The sequence below is a fragment of the Heterostelium album genome (genome assembly GCF_000004825.1).
Source record: "Heterostelium album PN500 unplaced genomic scaffold PPL_contig13, whole genome shotgun sequence".
NCBI lineage: Eukaryota > Evosea > Eumycetozoa > Acytosteliales > Acytosteliaceae > Heterostelium > Heterostelium album.
In genome coordinates this window covers 452,649-475,028 of record NW_008805090.1, presented here as the reverse complement: position 1 = coordinate 475,028, position 22,380 = coordinate 452,649, and the positions used below count along the sequence as shown (strand labels likewise).

Genomic DNA, 22,380 nt, shown 5'->3' with positions numbered 1-22,380 from the left:
TAAATTTTTAGTATTTTTTTTTATTTTTTTGTTTATTACAAGTTGGCATAAATTCTGGAAGCTGAAATTCGATCATCTACCATTCTTCTATCAGATCAATCAATATCAGCTATACTTGAAATCAATAGAATGTGATCCAACCAATTTCGAGTATTATCATAACCATGAATTGCCTCTTTCAGGAGAATCGATCGCGCTTCCTACTTGAGAATCTATGATACAACTATACTTGAAAGCAATAGGGTGTGATCCAACAAATTCCGATTTTTTATTAACCTTGCAATGCACTTTCAAATGAAGAATTAATCACACTAAATAATGGAGAATCAATGACAGAACAACGATTACACTTCCAAATGGTGAGCAAATGACAAGAAGACAACTACTTCAAAAAGCAAGAGAAAAAATGACAATATATCTCTTATATTAATTTTAAAAATTTTACAAACATTCATATACCAATTGGATTTGATCGCAGGAATTCATTAAAACAATAAAGATAAAATCATTTAGTAGAAATTAATTTTTAATAATTTCTAAATCTTTAGACTCGTATAATGATTTTCTATCTTTTTATCTTGGTTTTATTAAATGTGGTGTCGATTTCAAAAAGATATTTTGGACATTTGTTTTATTGAAAACAAGAAATCGATAATTTTGATATATAGACTAGTATATGATTATCTATCAACTTCTCGTTGTTTTATTTATTTTATGTTTTTTGGATTTTTATTTTTTCATAATATATATATTTATGAAAATACTTTAAAGTTTAAAGTACCCCAATAGTTGAAATTTATTTTTTCGAAAAGTAATAAGTATAAATGATTTGGTGCTTTTGGTTTAATCATTAGTACTAATTTGGTAGTGTTGTCAACCTCTTATTTCAAAAGCTAAAGAATTGAGGAGTTTTTTTTTTTTTGATTTAAAAGATTTATTATTTCGTAATTTTTGTAAAATGTGATAATTTTTTTGATCATTGATTCTTTGAGAAACTAATATTATGATAAAATTAAAAAAAGAAAAATTAAAACTTCTTTTATTAATTTAATGATTTCTCCTCATCCACTTGTTATAGTTCTTGTAACTCAAATTATTTATACTTTATTTTCATTATTTTCATTTCCATTTTCTTTAGATACTTGCAATATATAATGCGATCTATAGTGAGTTGGTATGTCGTTTGGTCCCATAACAGGAATCTCCTTTACAGCCAATTGGTACCATAGCTTACGATCAATCACCAGATTGTTTTGAATAAACAATGATTTTGGTGGAATGTTTGGACCATTTGGAAGAACAACTGGTTTGTCTGGATTTGCGGAATCATACTTCTTTAACGCATTGTGTTGGACATAGTGTGATGGTACTCCATTCGGACCCAGAACAGGAATTGTTATAGGTACAATTCTATACCATGACTTTGGATCGATTTCAATTTCAGCTGGAACTATTAGGTTTGGTTGAATTGGAGCTGTTTGATATGGATTGGTAGTTGACCAGGTTTGCACGGGTGATTGTGTTGGTGTTACTGATGTAGCCATGTCGATCTGAGGCTTTGGTATTTGTACTCTTATATTTACCATTTGGCCGAATCTAATAATGGAAATTAACAATCCAAATACACTTACAGCTGCAGAGGCAATACAAATTCCAAAACCAGAGGAAGGACCCCATTTAAATTGATCACTATACTCACTACCACTGAATTTCACACACCAATCCCAAATATTGCATAACACCAATTGCAATAAAGTGTCTCACCCATTGAGGAGGATCCTTAATCGATGTTAAAGTTGTATAACCCTCTGTTATATATAGATATCAAGAATTAAACTTAACATATTAAAAAACACAAAAAAATTAGTTGACAATTAAAAAAATTGAAAACAACTAAATAGTACTTACTATTTCTGTTTTGAGCTTATATAAATTGAAGTATGATTTATAAAAAATCTGATATCCTGGTACATAATCACTGGGATTTATATAATCATAGTACCTAACGTAGTACCAATCACTTGAAACCGAGGCAATTGATAAACTAAACAATGCTGCAATTACTATTGAAAACAATATAAATATAATTAATTGAAATCGAGTGTATTTCGAAAGAGTTTGTTTTATTTTATAAAGATCCATGATTTAGTTTAAATAAATTAAAGAATACAAATTTATAGTATAAAGAAAAAGAAATGAATAGAATACAAAAAATTTTTGACCTATCATAAAATTCGATCTCTAAAACTAAATCATATCCCTCAAATCAATTCTAAGATATCACTAAAATATATTAGGTAGCATTCTTTTTCAAAATATATACAGAACTCTTTAAAAGGAAATAAATTGAGTCAGTTACATATGAAAAATACCGATTAAAAAAAAAAAAAACAATTTTGCGAATCTTAAAATAAAAAACTCCTCAATTCTTTAGTTTTTTAAAACAGATGGTGACAACACAACCAAATTAGTAATATTAGCGATCAAGTCTTTAAAATGATTTAGAGGTCATTAGTATCTTTGTAAAAACAATCATTAAGACTGAGTTCGTTTGTATAAAAATGACCTAGTACTAATAAATTATTTCACTAAAAAGATTAAGTCCAAAAAAAAAAAATAGAAATAAATATCTTGAAGAATAATAGTTCAAACAAAAGGAATCTAATGAATTATATCTTAGGATCTACGATAAAAGATTATTAAAAATAAAAAATAAAAAATTTTATTAAGATTTTATCATACTATTTTTCATTTTTTAATATTCTTAATTATAATATAACAAAAGAAGTTGATATCCGACCAATCTCAAATTATTTTCTAATTCTTCCTTTATTTACCAAAGCCACTGATCGATATGGATTCCTCAGCAGCACCAACACGATCACCTGTACAAACCTGGACAACTACCGCCAATCAAGATCAACCAACTCCGATTCAGCCAAACCTAATCGTTCCAGCGGATATTGAAATCAATCCAAAGTTATGGTATAGAATTGTACCTATTACAATTCCAGTTATAGGTCTGAATGGAGTACCAACACAATGTACTCAAGAAGTATGATTCCGCAAATCCAGACAAACCAGTTGTTCTTCCAAATGGTCCAAACATTCCACCAGAATCATTAATTGTTCCAAACAATCTGGTGATTAATCATAAGCTATGGTACGAATTGGTTGTAAAGGAGATTCCAGTTATGGGTCCAAACAACGAACCAACTCATTATAGATGTCATTTTATATTAAAAGAAACTAAAGAAAATGAAAATAATATAAATTAAGTATAAATAAAAAAATAAATAATAAATTTTTGATATTTATATAATGTATCTATTAATGTTCACCTTCAACATCTCTTTTGGGTGAGAAGAAAGTACAATTAGAATGACCACCGAGTAGGAATTTTTGCATGTCCGCATTTAGGGACACAAAACTGGTCTTTTTGTTTTGACCTAGATCAAAATCTATTTGATAATCATCTTTACATAACTGATATCTAGGTCATATGGAATAAGTTTCGACCATCTCTCGATGGATTTTAAAACTGTGACACTTTGTCTTTATCATATTATATTTTTAAAAATTAATATTATGATGGTCGAAACTTATTCCATATGATATAGGTACAAGTTAAGTAAACATAGTTATCAACTTGGTTTGATTCTAGAGGAAAAAAAAATGACCTTTATTAATTTTTAGTGAGTTTTTTTTAACACATGAATTGTATATCTATTGAAATTCTAAACCTAGATTTGAATATCTTTTAAAATGGCGCATAGCACTCGTTATTACCATTAAAAACGGTCAACATTTCACAAACTTCCATTCGGGTATCCGCGGAAGTTTCGAGTTACTGTTCGCCCCAGTCTTCTGGCCGCGGACTGAAACTTCAGTTACTGTTCGCCTATCATCGTTTTATATTAGGATTAAATATTCTCTAAAACGTTTCATTTGTCTGAATCTGACAATTGAGATGATCACTCCTAATACACTTATAACCGCCGAGGAAAATATTCCAAAACCAGAGGAAGGAATTGATTTTAATCCATCTCGAGTGAGAACCCATCCTATACTGGCCAAAGTTTTAGGTAGAGTTGCTTCCAAAGCAATTGAAATGATTTGGAACACTATTTAACAGATCATATTAATTATTCCAATAGTTGGTAAAACCGAATTTCCAGGTATGAGATGTGATACCACCAAAGTAACAGCACCAGTAATTACACACACCAATCCAAAATATTGAATAACACCAATTGCAATAAAGTGTCTCACAAATGGAGGATGATCCTTATACGATATCCCAAGATAAAATTTTTTTTTTTTGGGTTTTGTTTTTTTAAATTAGTGATGAGATTGTTCATTTTGGACTTCAAATCTGAATATTCTTATTAATTAATCCATTCATTATAAATCAACAACAAACAACAAACAACAACAAGTTAAAAGAGAGAGAGATGTCAAAGAACGGAGAAGCATATATTTTAGATGATCGTGCAAAGGCACTTGCAAACTATCCACACATGCGTAAAGCCGGTGGTTTCTTGTTTGTCTCTGGTATTTCATCGAGAAGACCTGATAATACCTATGAGGGTGTATGTACAACTACTACTCTTACTAATACTCTTACTATTACTACTACTACTACTACTACTACTACTACTACTACTACTACTACTGCTACTACTACTACTACTACTAAATAGATAGATAGATAAATAAATTCAAATATTAGAATAAATTAGTGATTGACTTTCTATTTTAAAATAACACAACAAGGTAACAAAACAGGAAGATGGTTCAGTTCAACTTTGTATTGAAGCACAAACCAAAGCAGTCATTGAGAATATCAGAACGATTTTAAAGTCGGCCGGTGCCGATCTAGAGAATATCATCGATGTAACCGTATTCCTCGTCGATATGCAAGACTATGCAAAGTTCAATCAGGTCTATAATCAATATTTCAACGCAGAGACCGGTCCAACAAGAACCACCGTAGCAGTTCACCAACTTCCAAACCCAAACCTTTTAATTGAAATCAAGTCAACTGCATTAGTACCACAATAATAATAATAATACCAAAAAAAATATTTAAAATAAACAATCAAAAATCTATATTTATAAATTACTATAAATATTCTATTATTTAAATGTTCTAAATCATTATCAATTTGAATTCAAGTTAAGGCTAAACATGTTTTAATATATTTTTGAATCATTAATGAATCATCGATTTTTTGCGTGCAAACACAAAATAAAAAAGTACAAAGTTTGAATTATTTTTGAATTTTTTTTTTTGGTGTGTTCATACAAAGTCAAAATATTAATTTTTTTTATATATTTCATTTATATATTATCTTTCTTTCTTATTTAAATAAACTGCACATCCTACTTTTAAATTAGTAGAGTTTCTTAATAATAATAATAATAATAATAATAATTAATCTATAATATTATTCACTATTATTGTAAAAGTATCTTTATTTTTAGTAAAAAGATAGATAGATATTAGTTTTAGATTGGTATATTATATAAGAAGTAGTAGCAGTAGCAGTAGAGAGAATAGTATCAAAATCAAAAACAGAGATAATCGATCATTGTTCAATCAATATATATATATTGCTAAAATTTGTAAATTACATTGTTAGTTTATTTGTTGAATAGAGAGAAAGAAGAAAAATGGTGTTAGCGGATTTAGGTAATCAAATCTCATCGGCTTTGGCCAATATGAGTAATTCAACCATTATAAATGAAGAGACAATCGATACATTGTTGAAAGAAGTTGGTAATGCACTCAGTCGTGCCGATGTAAGCTTGAAACTCATCATTCAAATGAGAAAGAATATTAAAGAACAATTAAAGTTGGATGCAATGGCTGCCGGTTTAAATAAGAGAAGAATCATTAAAAAGGTATTTATTCTGTTCAATTGATGTAAACATATAACGTGTTAGTTATAAATATATTAATGATCGATTATATAACGTTATCGATTCGGTTAGGTTGTATTTGATGAACTCATTAAGTTGTTGGATCCAGGTGTTGCACCTTGGAAACCAACTAAGGGTAAATCGAATATCATTATGTTTGTCGGTCTTCAGGGTGCCGGTAAGACAACGTCGGTCACCAAGTTGGCATCGTTCTACAAGCGAAAGGGATGGGCAACTGCAATGGTTTGTGCCGATACATTCAGAGCTGGTGCTTTCGACCAATTGAAACACAATGCCACCAAAGCAAAGATTCCATTCTACGGTAGTGACACCGACAGAGATCCTGTTGCCGTCGCCAAGAAGGGTGTTGACATCTTCAAGAAGGACGGTGCTGAGATCATCATCGTCGATACATCCGGTCGTCATAAACAAGAAGAAGAGCTATTTAAAGAGATGAAAGAAATTGAAACTGTAGTTGTAAGTATAAAATCAACTCTCTAGAGATCTACGTAGTTTTATCATAAGTATTATTGTTTACCAACTAGTTTGATATATATATATGTTTCTATAGAAACCAGACAATGTTATTTTCGTAATGGACAGTTCTATTGGTCAAGCTGCATTCGATCAAGCCACTGCATTCAAGAACTCTGTATCTGTCGGTTCTGTTATCATTACAAAGATGGACGGTAACTCAAAGGGTGGTGGTGCTATTTCTGCGTATGTATTAATCTAGTTAATTATAGTTGGAAATAGAATAGAATATTAATACTAATATTATATATATGTATAGTGTTGCAGCTACAAAGAGTCCAATTATTTTCATTGGTACAGGTGAACATATTCCAGATTTAGATTTATTCGATGCATCTTCGTTTGTTAGTAAATTGTTGGGTATGGGTGATGTTAAAGGAATGATGAATATGATTGCAGACGTAGTACCAAAAGATACAAAAGCCTTGGAGGAAATAGCATCTGGAAAATTCACATTTAGAAATATGAAACAACAATTCTTACAAATCTTGAATCTTGGTCCAATCGATAAATGTAAGATATCTATCATTTCACCAACCTTTAGAAGAATTCACAGCATTTCTAACAAATAATCAAATTATAATCAAATTATTATTAGTTGTACAAATGATGCCAGGTATGAGTAATATTCCACAACTACAAGGAGACGCCGGTAACTTGAAACTTAAAGCTTATATCAATATTTTAGACAGTATGTCAGATGGTGGTATGTATCGATAATAATAATAATATTAACAGAAAAAACATAGTTGAATAAAATAAGTTTGATATACTAATAAGTGTAATTACTTTTCAAATAGAATTGGATGGTAAACATCAAATCACACCACAGAGAATCCTTAGAATTGCAAGAGGATCGGGTAGACACCCAAGAGAGGTTGCAGAGTTGGTCGAACAAAAGAAGGCATTCGAAAAGATGTTCTCAAAGGGACCAGGTCTTCAGAATCTTGCCAATATGGCCAAGGGTGGTGTGCCAAATCAGAGAAATCTACAGCAACTCGCAAGCATGGTGCCACCAGAGATGATGAAGAAGATGGGTATGGGTGGTTTACAATCGATGTTGGCTTCTGTTAAAAATATGAAAGGTCTTGGTGACCTGAGCAAAATGGATCTAAGTAAACTCGGTGGAAATCCTTTCGGTGGCAACAATCCATTCGGACTTGATTAAGATAGTACTACCTTTTTTTTTTTAAACAATTTGAACATAAAATGAGCGACACTATATAATATATTAAATAAACAAAACAAAACAATCAAAATAATTATTTAAATCAAAAAAAAAAAAAAAAAACAAAAATAATAATCAACAATAATAATAACTTCTTCTTATTGATTATATATAAATATCAAACATTCACATAGCATTATTCTTTATTTATTATAATCAAGCTAGGATAACTCAAAATTTTAATTATTTAAAGAATCAAATTTGTGTTATCTTTGGTGGTGTAACATTTTTATTTTTTTATTTATCATATCGAATTAATCATCAGGATTTGGTGTGGTAAGTCACATGTCAATCGGGTGAAGTGAATGCAATGATTTTATCTCTATGTCGGTTTGAATATAAAATGCTATTAAAAAAAATATTAAATTATTATTAAATTAATATTGTTATTTTAAAATAAATAATTCATTAATTTATTCCTATGATATCATAATCATCTTCAAGTTAACTAACTTCATAGTTTTTAAATAATCCAACTATAATTTTAATTATTCTTTTATAAAGATAAAAAGAAAAAAACAAAAAATTAAAAAAATAAAAACAAAGAAATAAAAAATAATTAAAATGGGATCACTATTTAGTAAATCAACTCCACCTCCACTACCACCTTATACACCATTTCCAGATAGTGAAGTGGATAGTAAGCATGTAGGTGACATCTATCTTGTTATCTATAGTGAAAAGAAAATGTCGAAACCCACTCAGAATTGTTTGTACAGTGTTGTTATAGATGTAGGTGGTGAATCGACTCTGTCCAATCCATCGGGACTGGAGTGTTTCTTGGTGAAAGGAAAGAGTGAGTTCACCTCACCCGATGTGAACACTTCAGAGTCGTCCGCTACAGTCATACCAGATTCAAACGTGGTTCTATGTTTGGAGCGTCTGGGATCGTATCGCCGTGAGAAATACCGCCTACACTATCACCTTGGAAAAATAGACAACCTGTACCATCAAGGACAACCAAGTCATTGGGCAGAAGGTCTACAAGATGTCATCAAAAACCAATGGTACAATGAATTCTTCTCAGAAAAGCAGCAGGCCAATGGAGGAGGATCATCACGCATCTGGAGCCAACAGATAAACAGCCAGCAATTCGCTAACTTTATCATCTCAAAGTTGAAACATAACAATCCTCACCCCCTAGAGTTTCCAGAACATCTCTACATCGCTGGAGTAAATGATGGATTCATTCCAGATTCAATTATGCATAATTAAATAAAAACAAAGCTAATTCAGGACATTACTTTATAAATTGTTATGATTATTGTTATGATTATTGTTATTGTTATTGTTAGCTATTTTACAGTACTTTTGAAATTAATAATCCAGTGTCAACGTTGAACAATGGAACTAGATTGATTGTGCTTGGAGTAAGACAGAATCTGAGGTCGTCGAAAAGATTGAGTTTCGCTAGTCTTTGGAAGTGTGATGCCGATTTGAGATTCTCATAGAGGTCGGATTTAGCGCTGTTGTAGAGTGACTCAACGGTCTGTGCGGAATCACATTGAATTTGAAAGTCACCGGTTTCTCTCAGTCTCGACACTACTGCACCAGCAAACATAGAGTCTTCAAGACAAACGGAATCTCTCCAACCTGCACATGCTAGAACGACATTCAATCGATTGGATTCCGAGAGTTTCTTTTCTGCGCGGATGTGAGTGACCACTGCATCCAGGTTGACAAAGGCACCGGTGATGATTTGCTTTGGTGAATGTTTCTGTGCTAGGTTGAGAAGACGTGTGCCGTTGGTGGTTGTCAGCACGAGTGGACGTCCACCTAGCAACTCTCTGGTGTATTCCAGTGGTGAATTACCATGTTCCAGACCGGGTGCTACCTTTCCCTCTCTTTCGCCACCGGCAACACCGTTGAGCTGAGCGGCGACTTCGATGCACTCCGATACCTCAGACACTGCTTTTACACCGCTGGCACCATTGTTGAGTGCACTTGCAATAGTTGTCGTTGCCCTGAGTACATCGATCACCACAACTATACAATCACTATCCAACTGCTCTGCATATTGATAAAATAAAACAGGTGATAAACAAACACTAACCTTACTTAATTCACCACCAGTTTTCTCCATTGATTATTATATATTATTAAATATTCTATTTAATTAAATTTAGTTAGTCCAAGAAAAGAAAAGAAAAACATAAAACATAAAACATAAACAGCTGGCTGTTCAGATCATCATTCCTAATAATTGTGTAAAATCATATAACCCCAAAACAACATTGTTTTTTTTTTTTGTTTTTTGGACAATATATAAATTAATGATGATCAAACTAATTTATTCCTTCCTTTTTGGGTTGGGTTATCTTATCTTTTTTGTTTCAATGTTTTGAACGATCTTTTAAGATTATTATTATTTTTTGCAAAAAATTAAAAATTAAAAATTAAAAAAAAAAGAAAACAAACAAATTTATAAAAAGAAAATATTTATTGTTTAAACTAAATAAACAATCTATTAAAATAATAATCAAATATAATAATAATAAACATCACCAACCAGATAAACTCTTTACTATTGTTTCAATCAAAAAAAAAAAAAACCTGGAATAATTATTCAAAAAAAATTAAAAATAAAATAAAATAAAATTTTTTGAAACTAAAAAAAGACACAAAAAAAAATAATAAAAAAAAAAATAACTCCAATATAAAAAAAACACAATAACAATCAATCAAACCAATAAACAAATTTTTTTTATTTTTTCATCAATCAAATCAATAACAACAATACAATAAATAATCAATAATATTGATCAAACAACAATATTTAAGATTATTTATAATATAATATAGATATATATATAACTTTTTCTTTTTTTAATATTTTATTTTTATTTTTATTTTTTATTTTATTTTTTTATAATTTTTTTGTTTTGTAGTAAATCACATCACAGGAATTATCAAAATAAGCCAAGTCAATATCAAACATACAATAAACTTCACAATAATATTAGAACATACTTTGAAAAATAGTATTAATATTAGATAATAATAATAATAAATAGTAATATAATAATAATAATAATAATATAATATTTGATAATAAATAAAAAATAAATAGATAGACAAATGGTATGACGATCATCAAACAACCAATCAATCAATCTTACATAAACATAAGCAAACAAAAACAAAGATTCGAATTGATTCAGATTCATATTTGATAATTATCAATGAATGAATGAATGAACGAATGAATGCGACAAAACATCTTATGTGTTTTCGTTTAGTGTTTGTGTTTATGTTTTGAGAAAATAAAAATAAACAACAAAAACAAAAACAAAACAAAACAGATCAACTAATTCGTATTATAATTTAGGCAAGCAAAAAAGGAGATCCAGAAGAGTTGTATATTAAACAAGAAAAGATTGGTAAAGGTTCATTTGGTGAGGTATTTAAAGGGTATGTTTTTCATTGCAATAGCATTGTTGTTGTTTTGTTTTCTTTTTTACATTTTTGTAAAATCTATCTATTCTATCTATTCTATCAATTTAAATATATAGTACTATATTATTAATAATGTGAATTAACCTATGATTTATATTTATGATAAATAAATAAATACAGAATAAATAAGAAAACAAATGAAACTATAGCTATAAAGATTATCGATCTCGACGATGCAGAGGATGAAATCGAAGATATTCAACAGGAGATCAATGTGTTGTCACAATGTGAGAGTCCTTTCGTTACAAAGTACTTTGGTTCTTTCTTGAAAGGAACTAAGCTCTGGATCATCATGGAGTATCTCGCTGGTGGATCGGTCTTGGATCTCATGAAGCCAGGTCCATTCGATGAGGCATTCATTGCCATCATCCTCAGAGAGTTACTCAAGGGTCTTGAATACCTCCACTCCGAAGGAAAGATTCACAGAGATATTAAAGCTGCCAACATTTTATTGTCAGCCAGCGGTGATGTTAAATTAGCTGGTAAGATGATAGATCTATTAACTATTTTAAATTATGATGAATTGATGATAATGATTAAACTAACTAACTTATTCTTCTTCTCTTTTTTTTTTCTTTATCTTTACTTTTTACTTTTTACTTTTACTTTTAATACTAAAATAGACTTTGGTGTAAGTGGTCAATTGACTGATCAAATGACAAAGAGAAATACATTTGTAGGTACACCGTTTTGGATGGCACCAGAGGTTATTAAACAGACTGGCTACGATTCGAAAGCGGATATTTGGAGTATGGGTATTACAGCGTTGGAGATGGCCAAGGGCGAGCCACCCAGAGCCGATTTGCATCCGATGCGTGCACTCTTTTTGATCCCAAAGGATCCACCTCCCACCCTCGAGGGCAATTTCTCAAAGGGTTTCAAAGAGTTTTGTAGTTTGTGTCTGAATAAGGATCCGAATCTACGTCCAACAGCTAAAGATCTATTGAAACACAAATTCATAAAGGCCGCCAAAAAGACGAGCTGTCTCACCGAGTTGATCGAACGTCGACAAAAGTGGATACAGCTGAACGGTGGCAACGTCGAGGAGGATGAAGACGGCGACGATAGAGACAACAAAGGCAACGACGACGACGACGGATGGGATTTCCCAACTATTAAAGCCGCCAAGTCACCGGTAGTCGCTGCCGCTACCTCCACACCACAACCAACACCTGTACAGGCTGCACCCAAGCCAGCCGCACAACCTGCATTCACCAAACCAAACGTCGACGAACCAACAAAACCAACACCACCACCGGTCGTCACTCAACCAACACCAGCACCAGTTCAAAAACCAGTCGTACAACAACAACCAACACCAGTTGCAACTGCACCGGTCGCCGTTGCCAATGCTGCGCCATCTTCGCCTGCACCCGCCACCAACAACGCAGTCGTCTCTGCACCAGCTCAAAACGGTGCCGGCGCTGCTCAACCAAGAGCGAGCGCTCTCACCTCTGTCATCTACCCAGTGCTCTCGAAGCTGCTCCGTAGCACACAAGATGAAAACGTTATCAACTCTTTGGCACAACTCAAAATGGCATTTGACAACGCTGAGAAAGCAAAGCCAGGTATTACACACAGTCTTATTGCTCAAATTATTGAAACACTTAAGAGATAAACAACATTAACAATAACAATACAATATTACAACATATAACAAAATACAATCAATCAACCAACCAACCAACCTCCACTCCATTATAATAACAACAAAGTGTAAAATCATATTGCCTTAAACAATCACATATTCTCCAACAACATAAAAACAACAACAACAAAAAAACGAGATTTGGTAATCAACAAAAAACGATAATTATATAAAAAAGACAAACACACAACTTTACTTTTATATATAAATAATGTTCTCATAATAATCCATCACAAAGCCCTTGTAGTTTTAATCAAACAAAAAAAAAAAAACAAAAAAAAATAACAATTAAAACAAGTAGTAATTTTATAGATAGTTTTAAAACGACTTTATCATCACTTCATTTTCCTCTTTCATCACCAAAACGTCCAACAACAACAATAACAACAATATTTTAATAAAACTACCATATTCAATATATAATATATAGAAACTATAACAACACAACCTCAATTAATTAATAATATTTTCTTTCTATTTTTGAGATCACAAAGAAAAGCAAGACATACACAAAAATATCCATGTGCTTTCATGTAAAAAAAAAATGATTGTTTTTTTTTTTATTATTTTTTTTTTTTCAACAAAATTTTTTTGGGTTGTTTGATCTTTCTAAAAAACATTGATGATCGACCTCTCTAGATTAAAAAAAAATTGTATATTGTGTTCATATTATTTATATAAAATAAAACAATCAATCTATGTATAGCTCAAAGTTATTTAGTACTGTGATGAGACGTGGAGTTCTTGGTAACTCTGCTACCACTTCATCTTTCACCAGAGTCAACAATTTACAAAGATCTTTCAGAACCAGTATTCAATCTTTCTGTAAGTTATATATAATTAATTAATATTTTTTATTTTTTATTTCTTATATGTTTGTTTCTAATAATGATTGTGAAAAATGCGTTTCGAAATAATTATAGCTACTGCAAACACCACATTCTCAACACAAAATCAAGATTTTAATATCATTTTAAAGTCATCGAATGCCACTAAATTGAGACAAAGATTGAGTTTGGATCCACGTACAAAGATTACCTTTGACGAGTTCAAGAATCTTTGTGTTGAATCTGGATTCCAAGATAGTGAGGTCAACAGACTCGCAAGTGCTTTAACCGAATCAGGAAATATCATTTATCTCCCACACTCCACCGCACCAACTCTTTCCAACTCTGTTTTTATCAATCCAAATCATGTCTACCAATCATTATATAAGTAAGTCATAGCAAGATCATCTTTAAGCAAGTTTGTTTTTATTTTCGATCAGTAAATAGTCTAACACCATTCCTTGCTTTTTTTTTTTTTGCTTTTAGTGTATTGGATATTGAAAATAAAGGTGTAGGTTTGGTACAATTGATTGAAAATAAGAAGAATGAAATTAAGATCCTCGAAGATCGTATCAGACCATTGGATGACATCAAGTCAATCATCGACACAAAATCAAAGAAGAGTGCACACCGTGTCATTTGGCTCGGTCTTGGATACTTGGTTGCACAAGCTGCCATCATCGGTAGATTGACATGGGTATGTATTAATTAAAATTTAATTGGTTGTTATGGATTATTAATTGTTTAATTAAATTTGATAGTGGGAATTATCATGGGATATTATGGAGCCAGTAACTTACTTTGTCAGTTTTGGTACTGTTTTGATTGGTTACATTTATTTCACATTCACCAAGACAGAGTACACATTCGAGGCTTTGAACAACAACCTGTTCAGACGTAAACAACAGAAATTATTTACCAGACAAAACTTCCCAATCAACGAGTACAACAGATTGAATGAATTGTTGGCAAAGAAGAAAGAAGAGCTCAACGCTTTGTCATACGCTGCCAACTACCCATTGGATGGTATTGTAGATTTTGAACCAAAACAAACCGCAATCGAAGCCGACAAAGCCAACTAAATCATAGTTTTAACATTCAACGTGTTTGCTAAACCCGATTCGAATTTATCAATCTGATGTATTAATATAAATCAAACATTAGAATATAAAAAACAAACAAAAAAAAACAAACAAACCAACTTAACTATATATAGTAAAAAAAGAAAATAACAATAACAATAAATAATAAAATGTACTATTAGGACTATTATATGATATAAAAAATACTCTATTTTTTTTATTTATTTATTTATTTATTATTTTGTTTGATTTGAAAAGCTTTACATTGTCAATTCATACAAAATATAGAGTTGCCTGACTTAATTTTTTAAATATAAAAGTGGTGAAGGGAAAAAAAAGATTGGAGTCCAACTATTTGATTTGATTTCAATTTGTAAAGAAATGAACCATTTAATTGAGAGAAAAAAAAAAAGTCTTGTAATTATATATATATCTTAATTCTTGTGCTCTGCATCTGCAGTCTCATTTTCATTGGCTAACAATGGAAGGCTGACACCAACCTCTTGGTATTTCAATTTCTGATACTTGTGTTTCTGTGGCAACAATTTAACTGCCAAAACATCTACAATAACTGTTGAAACTGTTACTAAACCAATACCAGATACAAACTAAAATAAATAAGAATCAATTAGCCAGGCGTTAGTGGTTATTATTTATAAAGGAAGCTTTTTGCGATTGATATTATTTTATAACTACATACAGTTAAAAGCATAGTCTGGAAATCGAATTTACCGATTGTACCGGTTTGGATGAAAATCAATTTGACACCATGACGGTCGAATACGAATCTGTTATTTACACCTGTTGTAAAGATTGGCTCGATAGCCTTGAATTTGGTATCCTTGATCACTTTGAACTCGTATGTGTATCTAAAGTTGCTGGTATCGTATGTGTACATATTGGAGTATGTGATGAATACTAAAATCAATACACCGTCGTTTCTCATACTTCTCGATGCATTGCTAAGTGATGGTTGATCCAAAGAGTCGATACCAGCTGCCTCCAAACAAGCATCCAATGTCAAAATATCATATTTATTCTTTACACCTACAACACTTGGAGGCTAAATTATATAAAACAAACAATTAGTTAGATATTAATCAAATATATATATAGTATTAATATATTTTGTCGACTTACTGGTGGAGTCCAAACTTTTCCATTGGAACCTAATAATCTTCCGTTGAGTTCACGTGCATTATATTCAATATCTAAATTGGGTGCGGAAACGGTGTGATCTATCATAATGGTGAAGTTATCTATATCAGCAACATATAAATCAACAACGTTGGAGGTTACGTATACACATGAGGGTTCTGTAAGATTGCAGTTGTTTAGTGTGTCTTGTTGTTCAGTGGTGGCACGTGTGGTGATAAACATCGATGTATCGGAAGATGATGGATAAAGTGCCAGCACTTCATCCCAGTATTGACATTGGAAAGTTGGGAAACCATTATATTCAGCATTTCCTGAAGTATTGCAATATGGAGGTGATGGATCTCTATAAGTTGGCTACAAATAACATAAAAATAAATAAAAAATTAATTTACTCTATTATAATCTTTTTGATACTTAATAAATACATACAGCAAGTAAACTTGATCTAATTGAACCGATTGGAGAATCTGTAGCGAGGTATCTCTTCTCTAAAAGAATAGTACCTATGGATATATACAAAACGATTGCTACCAAAAACAAAATATGTAAAATACTCAATCTTTTATCTCTAATCTTTACAATCTTTACAGTTTGATATGAAAAAATATCATCTAAATATTTCAGATTTAACAGAAATATTACAAAAAAAAAAAAAGGTTAGCTTAAATTAATTTTTCAACAGTCATAATTAGAAAAGATGCAAATATAACTAAGTACATACCCCAATCAACATTCGAGAGGAAACCCATATTTTTTTATTTTTATTCGAAACAAATTAATGAACTTAGTCTTTTTCTTTTCTTTTTTGATTTCGTTAATTTATTACTATATGTGTATGGGTATATATATCTGATGTAATTATTGTATATTCTTATATGTTATGTTTATTGATTTACTTAAGTAATGAAATAAAACAAATAAAACAATAGTGACTACTAAAACAACTTTGTTGTAGTGTGGAAGGTGGTACTCGAAAATCCTTGTGTCAGAAGAACTTTGCAAAGATTATTGGTTTTTTTGTTTGAGTTTTATTTTTTTTTCTCAATTTTGGTACATTTTAACTGAAAACACTCATTGTTTTTTATTTTTTAGAAGAGACTTAAATATCTAAAAAAACAATATCGTTGAGAATTGTTTCGTCTCCGTGCAAGATGATAAAATCACTGATTTTTTGTAAAATGATCAAAAACTGTGTGGTTTATGATGTGGAGCTGATGGTTGTTTTTAATTTTTTTATCTTTTTTTTTTTATTTTATTTAAATTAATTTTAATTTACATATTATTATTTTTTTTTTTTTGAAAAAAAAACAGACCCTCAGACCATTTATTGTACAGGATGACCTATTGTTGTTTCAAATTTAATTAGTCATAATAGATATTAACTTGAAGATAATTGTTTTTAATTTTTTTAACAATTTTTATTTTATACGAACCTGGTCCACTATCTTCAAACACCAAATCTGCGAAACGTTCCGGTGAGGTTTTCTTTCTTGATGTCCCTGGTTTGGGTAGGTCTTTATAGTCAATTAATCCAGCCTTTTTCATTCCATTGTCCTCCTGTTGTTCGTCTTCTTCGCTCTCACTGCTGCTGCTGCTCATTGATTTCTGTAATGATTTTCTTGGAGGTCTGCCTCTTCCTCTTTTCTTTCCGACGTTGTCGACTTTTACATATACCTCTTCGTATTCATCTTCAGATTCCTCCTCGGAATCTACAAACTCTTCGGAATCCTCGTCCTCTTCATCTAAATAGCCTCCATTGTCGTAGTCGTAGTCATCGTCACTCTCCATCACAGTTTTCTTTTCCCTATTGCTCATCATAGTGTCTTGATCGAGTTGTATTCTTCTGCCGCTGTTTGTTCTTAAAAGGTTTTTGGGTTGATGTTGATGATGTTGTTGAATCTCTTCTTCACTCGACATTGACGATGAAGTATATTCAGTGTCGTAGCAACTGTCTTCGTCGAATTCAATGTAAGAGTATTTTGGCTCTATACTCTTGCGTCGAGATGCATTCTTCTCATGATTTGCTTTTCTTTCCAGTTTTTCAGAGTAATTCGATTGTTTTGTAATGGTGGGTGATGGTATTGATGCATGTGAATTCAAAGAGAGTACGGGCAGTGCTGACTGACCAGCTTTCCTACTTCTATAAACATCTATACTTCCATTTCTCGACGATATATGCTCTGAATCGAATGGAGATGACAATCCGAATTGATCATCTACTTTGGTTCTCAAACGAACTGATCTTTCATTCCAATTACCTAGTTTCTAAATTTTTGTTAAAAATTATAATATTATTAAACAAACAATGTTGTTAGATAACAAATAATAACAATAATAAAAAAATAAGATAATTGAAAGCATATGTTTTAAATGATTTTGTTGTTAATATGTTAAATAATTGAAATGGATGGAGGATCTATTGTTTGTATCAATATCAATATCAATATCATATGATAATAATATAAAGCTGTTTGTTTTATTATGAAATGTAATGATTTATGATGATTTCTTCTTTGTTACTTTTGATTTATTTTTCTTTGCTGATGATGATCTTTGTGGAGCTGCTCTTGTACCCTGTATTTCGATATAGATTAACAATAAGGTTAGTTATATATTTTTACCAATCATTGGTTTAAGTGTTGACTGACAACTTACAGCAAATATAATTAAACCCATGAAAACGAAAAATACAATGACCAAAGATATGACGGCAACCGATAGAAATATACTGTATTCTCTTAGTTCATTGGGTAGTCTTTGAAACAAAAATGTTGAAAATACATTTTGATATGCTCTTAGGTCACTGTTTTGTAAGTGTTTAAATGTGATCGACATCTCTACTCAATGTTCTGCTCTGCTCTTCAACTATGTTAAATAATAAATATCAATTTAATATTATTATATTAAATAAATAAATATAGTTTAAATTAGTTTATATAATTATCTTATTATTCTTATTTTTATAATTATTTTGATTCTGCTGCTGTTGTTGATTTTAATGTATTTTAATTTAATTTAAATTAAAATATGTATAATAATATATTTATGATTATTATTATTTCATTGAATCAATATCAACATCATATTAAAAGTTGATAGCGTTGGTAGAATAATAATAAATAAAGTTGAACTTGTGTTTAACAACACCAACTCATAGTGAAAAAGAACAAGATCTTCATTATCAACGAAGGTAGTGGTATGCAGAAAGTATCTTAGTGTGTTAATGTTGTTTTGAAAACAGTGGTACTCTAATGTGGAAAATGCTATGATAGTTTGTTTTTTTTAGATCTGTTATCACTTATTTTAGTAATTTTATATCTGTACATTAAAATTCGCTTTTTCTTTGTTCAATATCATTTTTGTATGACTCTGTCTGTTTGACTTACGATTAATGTAATTCGAATTGTTTGAACTTACAAGATTTATTAATATTTGCAAAATTATTATTTTATTTAAAAAATTTTTTTAATTTTTTTTTTGTTAAGGTTTAAAAAAATAGAATAAGAAATAAATATTTATTAAATTATCTTTAAAAAAAAAATAATAATAATCGGATTATAGATTGATTTGATTTGATTTGATTTAGTTTTAGTTTTTTTAATTTATGTATATACAGAAAAGAAAAAGATATAATATAATATAATTATATAATGTTAAATAAATTAATTACAAAGATTTTGAAATGAAAAAAAAATAAGTTTTCGTATTGGCGGCGGGCGTTATTACTAGTTTGTTATTACTATTGTTGTTGTCGTTGTTGTCGTTGTTGTTGGATTGGATATGTTATGTTATGTACTATTCTATTTGGTAATATTGAGACGTTTTAAAATACAAGCTGGTATATATGATTTGGTGGTCTCTACGATCCAATGTACGATAGAGCCTGCAGAGTAGTAGGGATGTAATAGTCTAAAGAAAAGATTGACAGTGTATCGCGATATCTTTCCATCTGGGAAAAGAATATCCAGTGATTTCCTCGAGATAACTCTTACTCCTCTTGGCATGTGAAACGGTGATCCTGGCTTTGAGAATGAATATAAACAAGATTGTAATTTAATTTTTGTGACTGCATTTAAATTCCAATCTAAACAAAAACAAAACAAATTAAAATATTAATAATAAATAGTATTAATTATTTTTGTTATTATATATATTTACCTTTAAATAATATAGATAATTCAATATATTTAATTAAAACTTCTTCGGTTTTAATTAGATAGAGTTGTCGTATGATTCCACGTACAAAGATATCGTTCACCGTAAGTTGTTGGTCGGCTTCCGCTTCTTTCTTCTCGTTGATATAATCTTGGTATTCGATGTGTACACGATTGGTGAATGCGTCTAGCGATTGTTGATCGACCTCCAACTCATAGTAGAAGTAAAACACGGTTATGATATGATAGAAATCGATCCATATACGTCGGTTCCTAAGCATGAGTGGTTCGTCGTTGGGATTGGTCGCTTCGTTCAATCCGCGCCACAGACTGCCATCCAACAGTTTCTTCTTTAACAACAAATATACGTCTTTGAATCGCTGTGTATTATTATCCATATCATGCCAAAACAACCGATTCGTAGCTTTTATAAATACATTTACTTGTGGTATCAATGATAATCTATATTCTAATATCTAAGATATATATTTCAGAAAAGATAGTTAGTATTCACTATAGTGAAAGGAAATGAAGATTTAACATATAAATATATATACCCATTGATTGAATAACGATGAAAAAATGAGAAAGAACCAATGATTGTTCCAGAGTGAATGTAAGAGTGGACGGAATCGATCGACTTCACTCGGTACGTTGTAAAAGTACTGTGAAATCAGTTGGTAGTAGTAGATTGTCGGTGTACTCTTGTCGTCCAGTATCGGATAGCTGTGGTATTGTGACTTGTCGAATGCTGTCGGTGGATGCGGTAGTTTCGTTATTTGTATCGGTGAGTCAGAGTATTCATTGAGTAGTGTCATTGGGGGCAGCGAGACGTTGTCCGCCGATAGATGCAGCGGTGAGAACGATGTGAAGTTCTTTGGACGCATCGGCGACGACTGTTTGTTCTCGACACACTGCAGATACTCCAGCACAGAGTCATCCAACTCCGAAGCAACGTTCCTAAACAACTCTTTCAATATCTGATTCTTCTGAGATGTCAACAAGTCCTCGGAAGTCGCTGATTTTAAAGTAATGAAAACTCTATTAACTATTTTCTTTATGAAACTATGTCCTATTTTTCGATGATGTATTAGTGGTTTGCTGCGTGTAAAACATTCAATATTTGTTGTTACTTACTTTTGTTGATAAGTGGTTTGTTTGGTGAGAAATAGGATGGTACATTCTCTAAACTCTTTTGTCTATCTAATATCTTTGAAGTGTAGATCTCTCTGCTCTGTTTGTTCTCGAGAGTGAATGGATTTCTTTCAGTAGGTGTGTTGGCGGTGGTGTTGTTGTTACTATCATCGTGTGTATCTTCAATACCATCCTCTGTTGTTGAGGAATTAGTTGAAGCTGGTGAAACTGGAATGGTTGTATCTGCTATCTCCAAATGCTGTTCATCATGTTCATCCTCTTCATCATCCTCTTCATATTCATCTCCATTACTACTACTACTACTACTACTACTGTTGTTGTTACTATCACTCTCATCATTAGAGTCAATATATTTACTTTTACTTTCAACAACAAGATTATCTATTTTATTAATATTATCTAAACTACTATTTTGTTGTTCTTTTTCATCTTCTATTAGTCCTTCAACTTCTTCTTTATCATCTGTATCATCTGTATCATCTTCTTCGGATGTATTATCTATTGGTTCAAGGTCAAGTTTACTCGAAGATAGTTTCAATGGTAACAATGATAGCTTTGGTGTCTTATTTACAATTTCATTGAGATCAACAGACTTTGAATCCACTTCGACATCGTTGAATATATATCGTTGTGGATCCTTCAAAGTAGTTCCTATACTTCCTGTACTACTACTTAAATTATCTTGTTGACTATTACTGTTGTTATTGTTATTATTATTATTATTGCTGCTAACATAATCTCCAACTACTTCTTCATATTCATCTATATCTTGATTTTCACTCTTATTATTTCTCTTTATAGCATTGCTCATATCTCTCTTTTCATTAATTAAATTACTCTTACTCTCTATATCAAAAAATTAACATGTAATATTTAACAATCTTTATACAATGTGTATTATTATTATTCTTGTTATTAATAAAATAAATAGAAAATTAAAAATATATCTTAATAATAGAAAATTCTTTTTTTTTTGCAATGCAACAATAACAATTATATTTTATTAAATTAATTTCAAAATAAAAACAATTAAAACGAAATTTCAGCTGACAATTTTAATTAAAAGTGGGGTAAAATCACACAGATTTTTATTTTAAAAATTTAAAATAAAATTTCAAAATAAATAATTTATATAAAATTTTTTAGTTCTATTTGATCATTCATTAAAATATTATTAATAAATAAATTTGATAAAAAGAAAGAATTACACTTA

The 22,380-nt window shown here is 30.6% G+C and overlaps 11 protein-coding genes across 11 annotated transcripts; 7 read left to right on the top strand and 4 right to left on the bottom strand.

Moving 5' to 3' along the window:
• Positions 1–752: 752 nt before the first annotated feature.
• Positions 753–2,752, bottom strand: PPL_05978 (uncharacterized protein; the record flags this gene model as incomplete). The annotated part of the gene is made up of 5 exons (XM_020576847.1): positions 753–878; positions 1,104–1,689; positions 1,718–1,808; positions 2,022–2,063; positions 2,743–2,752. The coding sequence occupies 5 exons, from the start codon at positions 2,750–2,752 to the stop codon at positions 753–755; spliced, it is 855 nt and encodes a 284-aa protein (XP_020433259.1).
• A 102-nt stretch (positions 2,753–2,854) lies between these two features.
• Positions 2,855–3,278, top strand: PPL_05977 (uncharacterized protein; the record flags this gene model as incomplete). The annotated part of the gene is made up of 2 exons (XM_020576846.1): positions 2,855–3,055; positions 3,159–3,278. 2 exons carry the CDS (start codon positions 2,855–2,857, stop codon positions 3,276–3,278), a joined length of 321 nt encoding a protein of 106 aa, XP_020433258.1.
• A 103-nt stretch (positions 3,279–3,381) lies between these two features.
• Positions 3,382–4,243, top strand: PPL_05976 (uncharacterized protein; the record flags this gene model as incomplete). The annotated part of the gene is made up of 4 exons (XM_020576845.1): positions 3,382–3,392; positions 3,697–3,720; positions 3,748–4,085; positions 4,158–4,243. 4 exons carry the CDS (start codon positions 3,382–3,384, stop codon positions 4,241–4,243), a joined length of 459 nt encoding a protein of 152 aa, XP_020433257.1.
• A 211-nt stretch (positions 4,244–4,454) lies between these two features.
• On the top strand, positions 4,455–4,703 carry PPL_05975 (uncharacterized protein; the record flags this gene model as incomplete). The annotated part of the gene is made up of 1 exon (XM_020576844.1): positions 4,455–4,703. One exon carries the CDS (start codon positions 4,455–4,457, stop codon positions 4,701–4,703), a length of 249 nt encoding a protein of 82 aa, XP_020433256.1.
• Positions 4,704–4,792: 89 nt separating this feature from the next.
• On the top strand, positions 4,793–5,064 carry PPL_05974 (RidA family protein; the record flags this gene model as incomplete). The annotated part of the gene is made up of 2 exons (XM_020576843.1): positions 4,793–4,810; positions 4,864–5,064. 2 exons carry the CDS (start codon positions 4,793–4,795, stop codon positions 5,062–5,064), a joined length of 219 nt encoding a protein of 72 aa, XP_020433255.1.
• Positions 5,065–5,676: 612 nt separating this feature from the next.
• Positions 5,677–7,627, top strand: srp54 (signal recognition particle 54 kDa subunit; the record flags this gene model as incomplete). The annotated part of the gene is made up of 6 exons (XM_020576842.1): positions 5,677–5,907; positions 5,998–6,402; positions 6,497–6,645; positions 6,719–6,972; positions 7,058–7,165; positions 7,260–7,627. 6 exons carry the CDS (start codon positions 5,677–5,679, stop codon positions 7,625–7,627), a joined length of 1,515 nt encoding a protein of 504 aa, XP_020433254.1.
• Positions 7,628–8,251: 624 nt separating this feature from the next.
• Positions 8,252–8,902, top strand: PPL_05972 (uncharacterized protein; the record flags this gene model as incomplete). Its single annotated transcript, XM_020576841.1, has 2 exons — positions 8,252–8,335; positions 8,804–8,902. The coding sequence occupies 2 exons, from the start codon at positions 8,252–8,254 to the stop codon at positions 8,900–8,902; spliced, it is 183 nt and encodes a 60-aa protein (XP_020433253.1).
• An 85-nt stretch (positions 8,903–8,987) lies between these two features.
• PPL_05971 (2-phosphosulfolactate phosphatase) lies at positions 8,988–9,770 on the bottom strand (the record flags this gene model as incomplete). Its single annotated transcript, XM_020576840.1, has 1 exon — positions 8,988–9,770. One exon carries the CDS (start codon positions 9,768–9,770, stop codon positions 8,988–8,990), a length of 783 nt encoding a protein of 260 aa, XP_020433252.1.
• Positions 9,771–10,765: 995 nt separating this feature from the next.
• svkA (severin kinase) lies at positions 10,766–14,700 on the top strand (the record flags this gene model as incomplete). Its single annotated transcript, XM_020576839.1, has 9 exons — positions 10,766–10,768; positions 11,016–11,098; positions 11,264–11,625; positions 11,767–12,711; positions 13,222–13,324; positions 13,498–13,616; positions 13,715–14,006; positions 14,105–14,315; positions 14,380–14,700. The coding sequence occupies 9 exons, from the start codon at positions 10,766–10,768 to the stop codon at positions 14,698–14,700; spliced, it is 2,439 nt and encodes an 812-aa protein (XP_020433251.1).
• Positions 14,701–15,134: 434 nt separating this feature from the next.
• PPL_05969 (putative purinergic receptor) lies at positions 15,135–16,607 on the bottom strand (the record flags this gene model as incomplete). Its single annotated transcript, XM_020576838.1, has 6 exons — positions 15,135–15,308; positions 15,401–15,763; positions 15,841–16,212; positions 16,288–16,361; positions 16,413–16,469; positions 16,580–16,607. 6 exons carry the CDS (start codon positions 16,605–16,607, stop codon positions 15,135–15,137), a joined length of 1,068 nt encoding a protein of 355 aa, XP_020433250.1.
• A 613-nt stretch (positions 16,608–17,220) lies between these two features.
• On the bottom strand, positions 17,221–21,978 carry PPL_05968 (uncharacterized protein; the record flags this gene model as incomplete). Its single annotated transcript, XM_020576837.1, has 8 exons — positions 17,221–18,123; positions 18,379–18,432; positions 18,514–18,661; positions 19,599–19,653; positions 19,691–19,942; positions 20,017–20,488; positions 20,570–21,030; positions 21,150–21,978. The coding sequence occupies 8 exons, from the start codon at positions 21,976–21,978 to the stop codon at positions 17,221–17,223; spliced, it is 3,174 nt and encodes a 1,057-aa protein (XP_020433249.1).
• Positions 21,979–22,380: the final 402 nt, after the last annotated feature.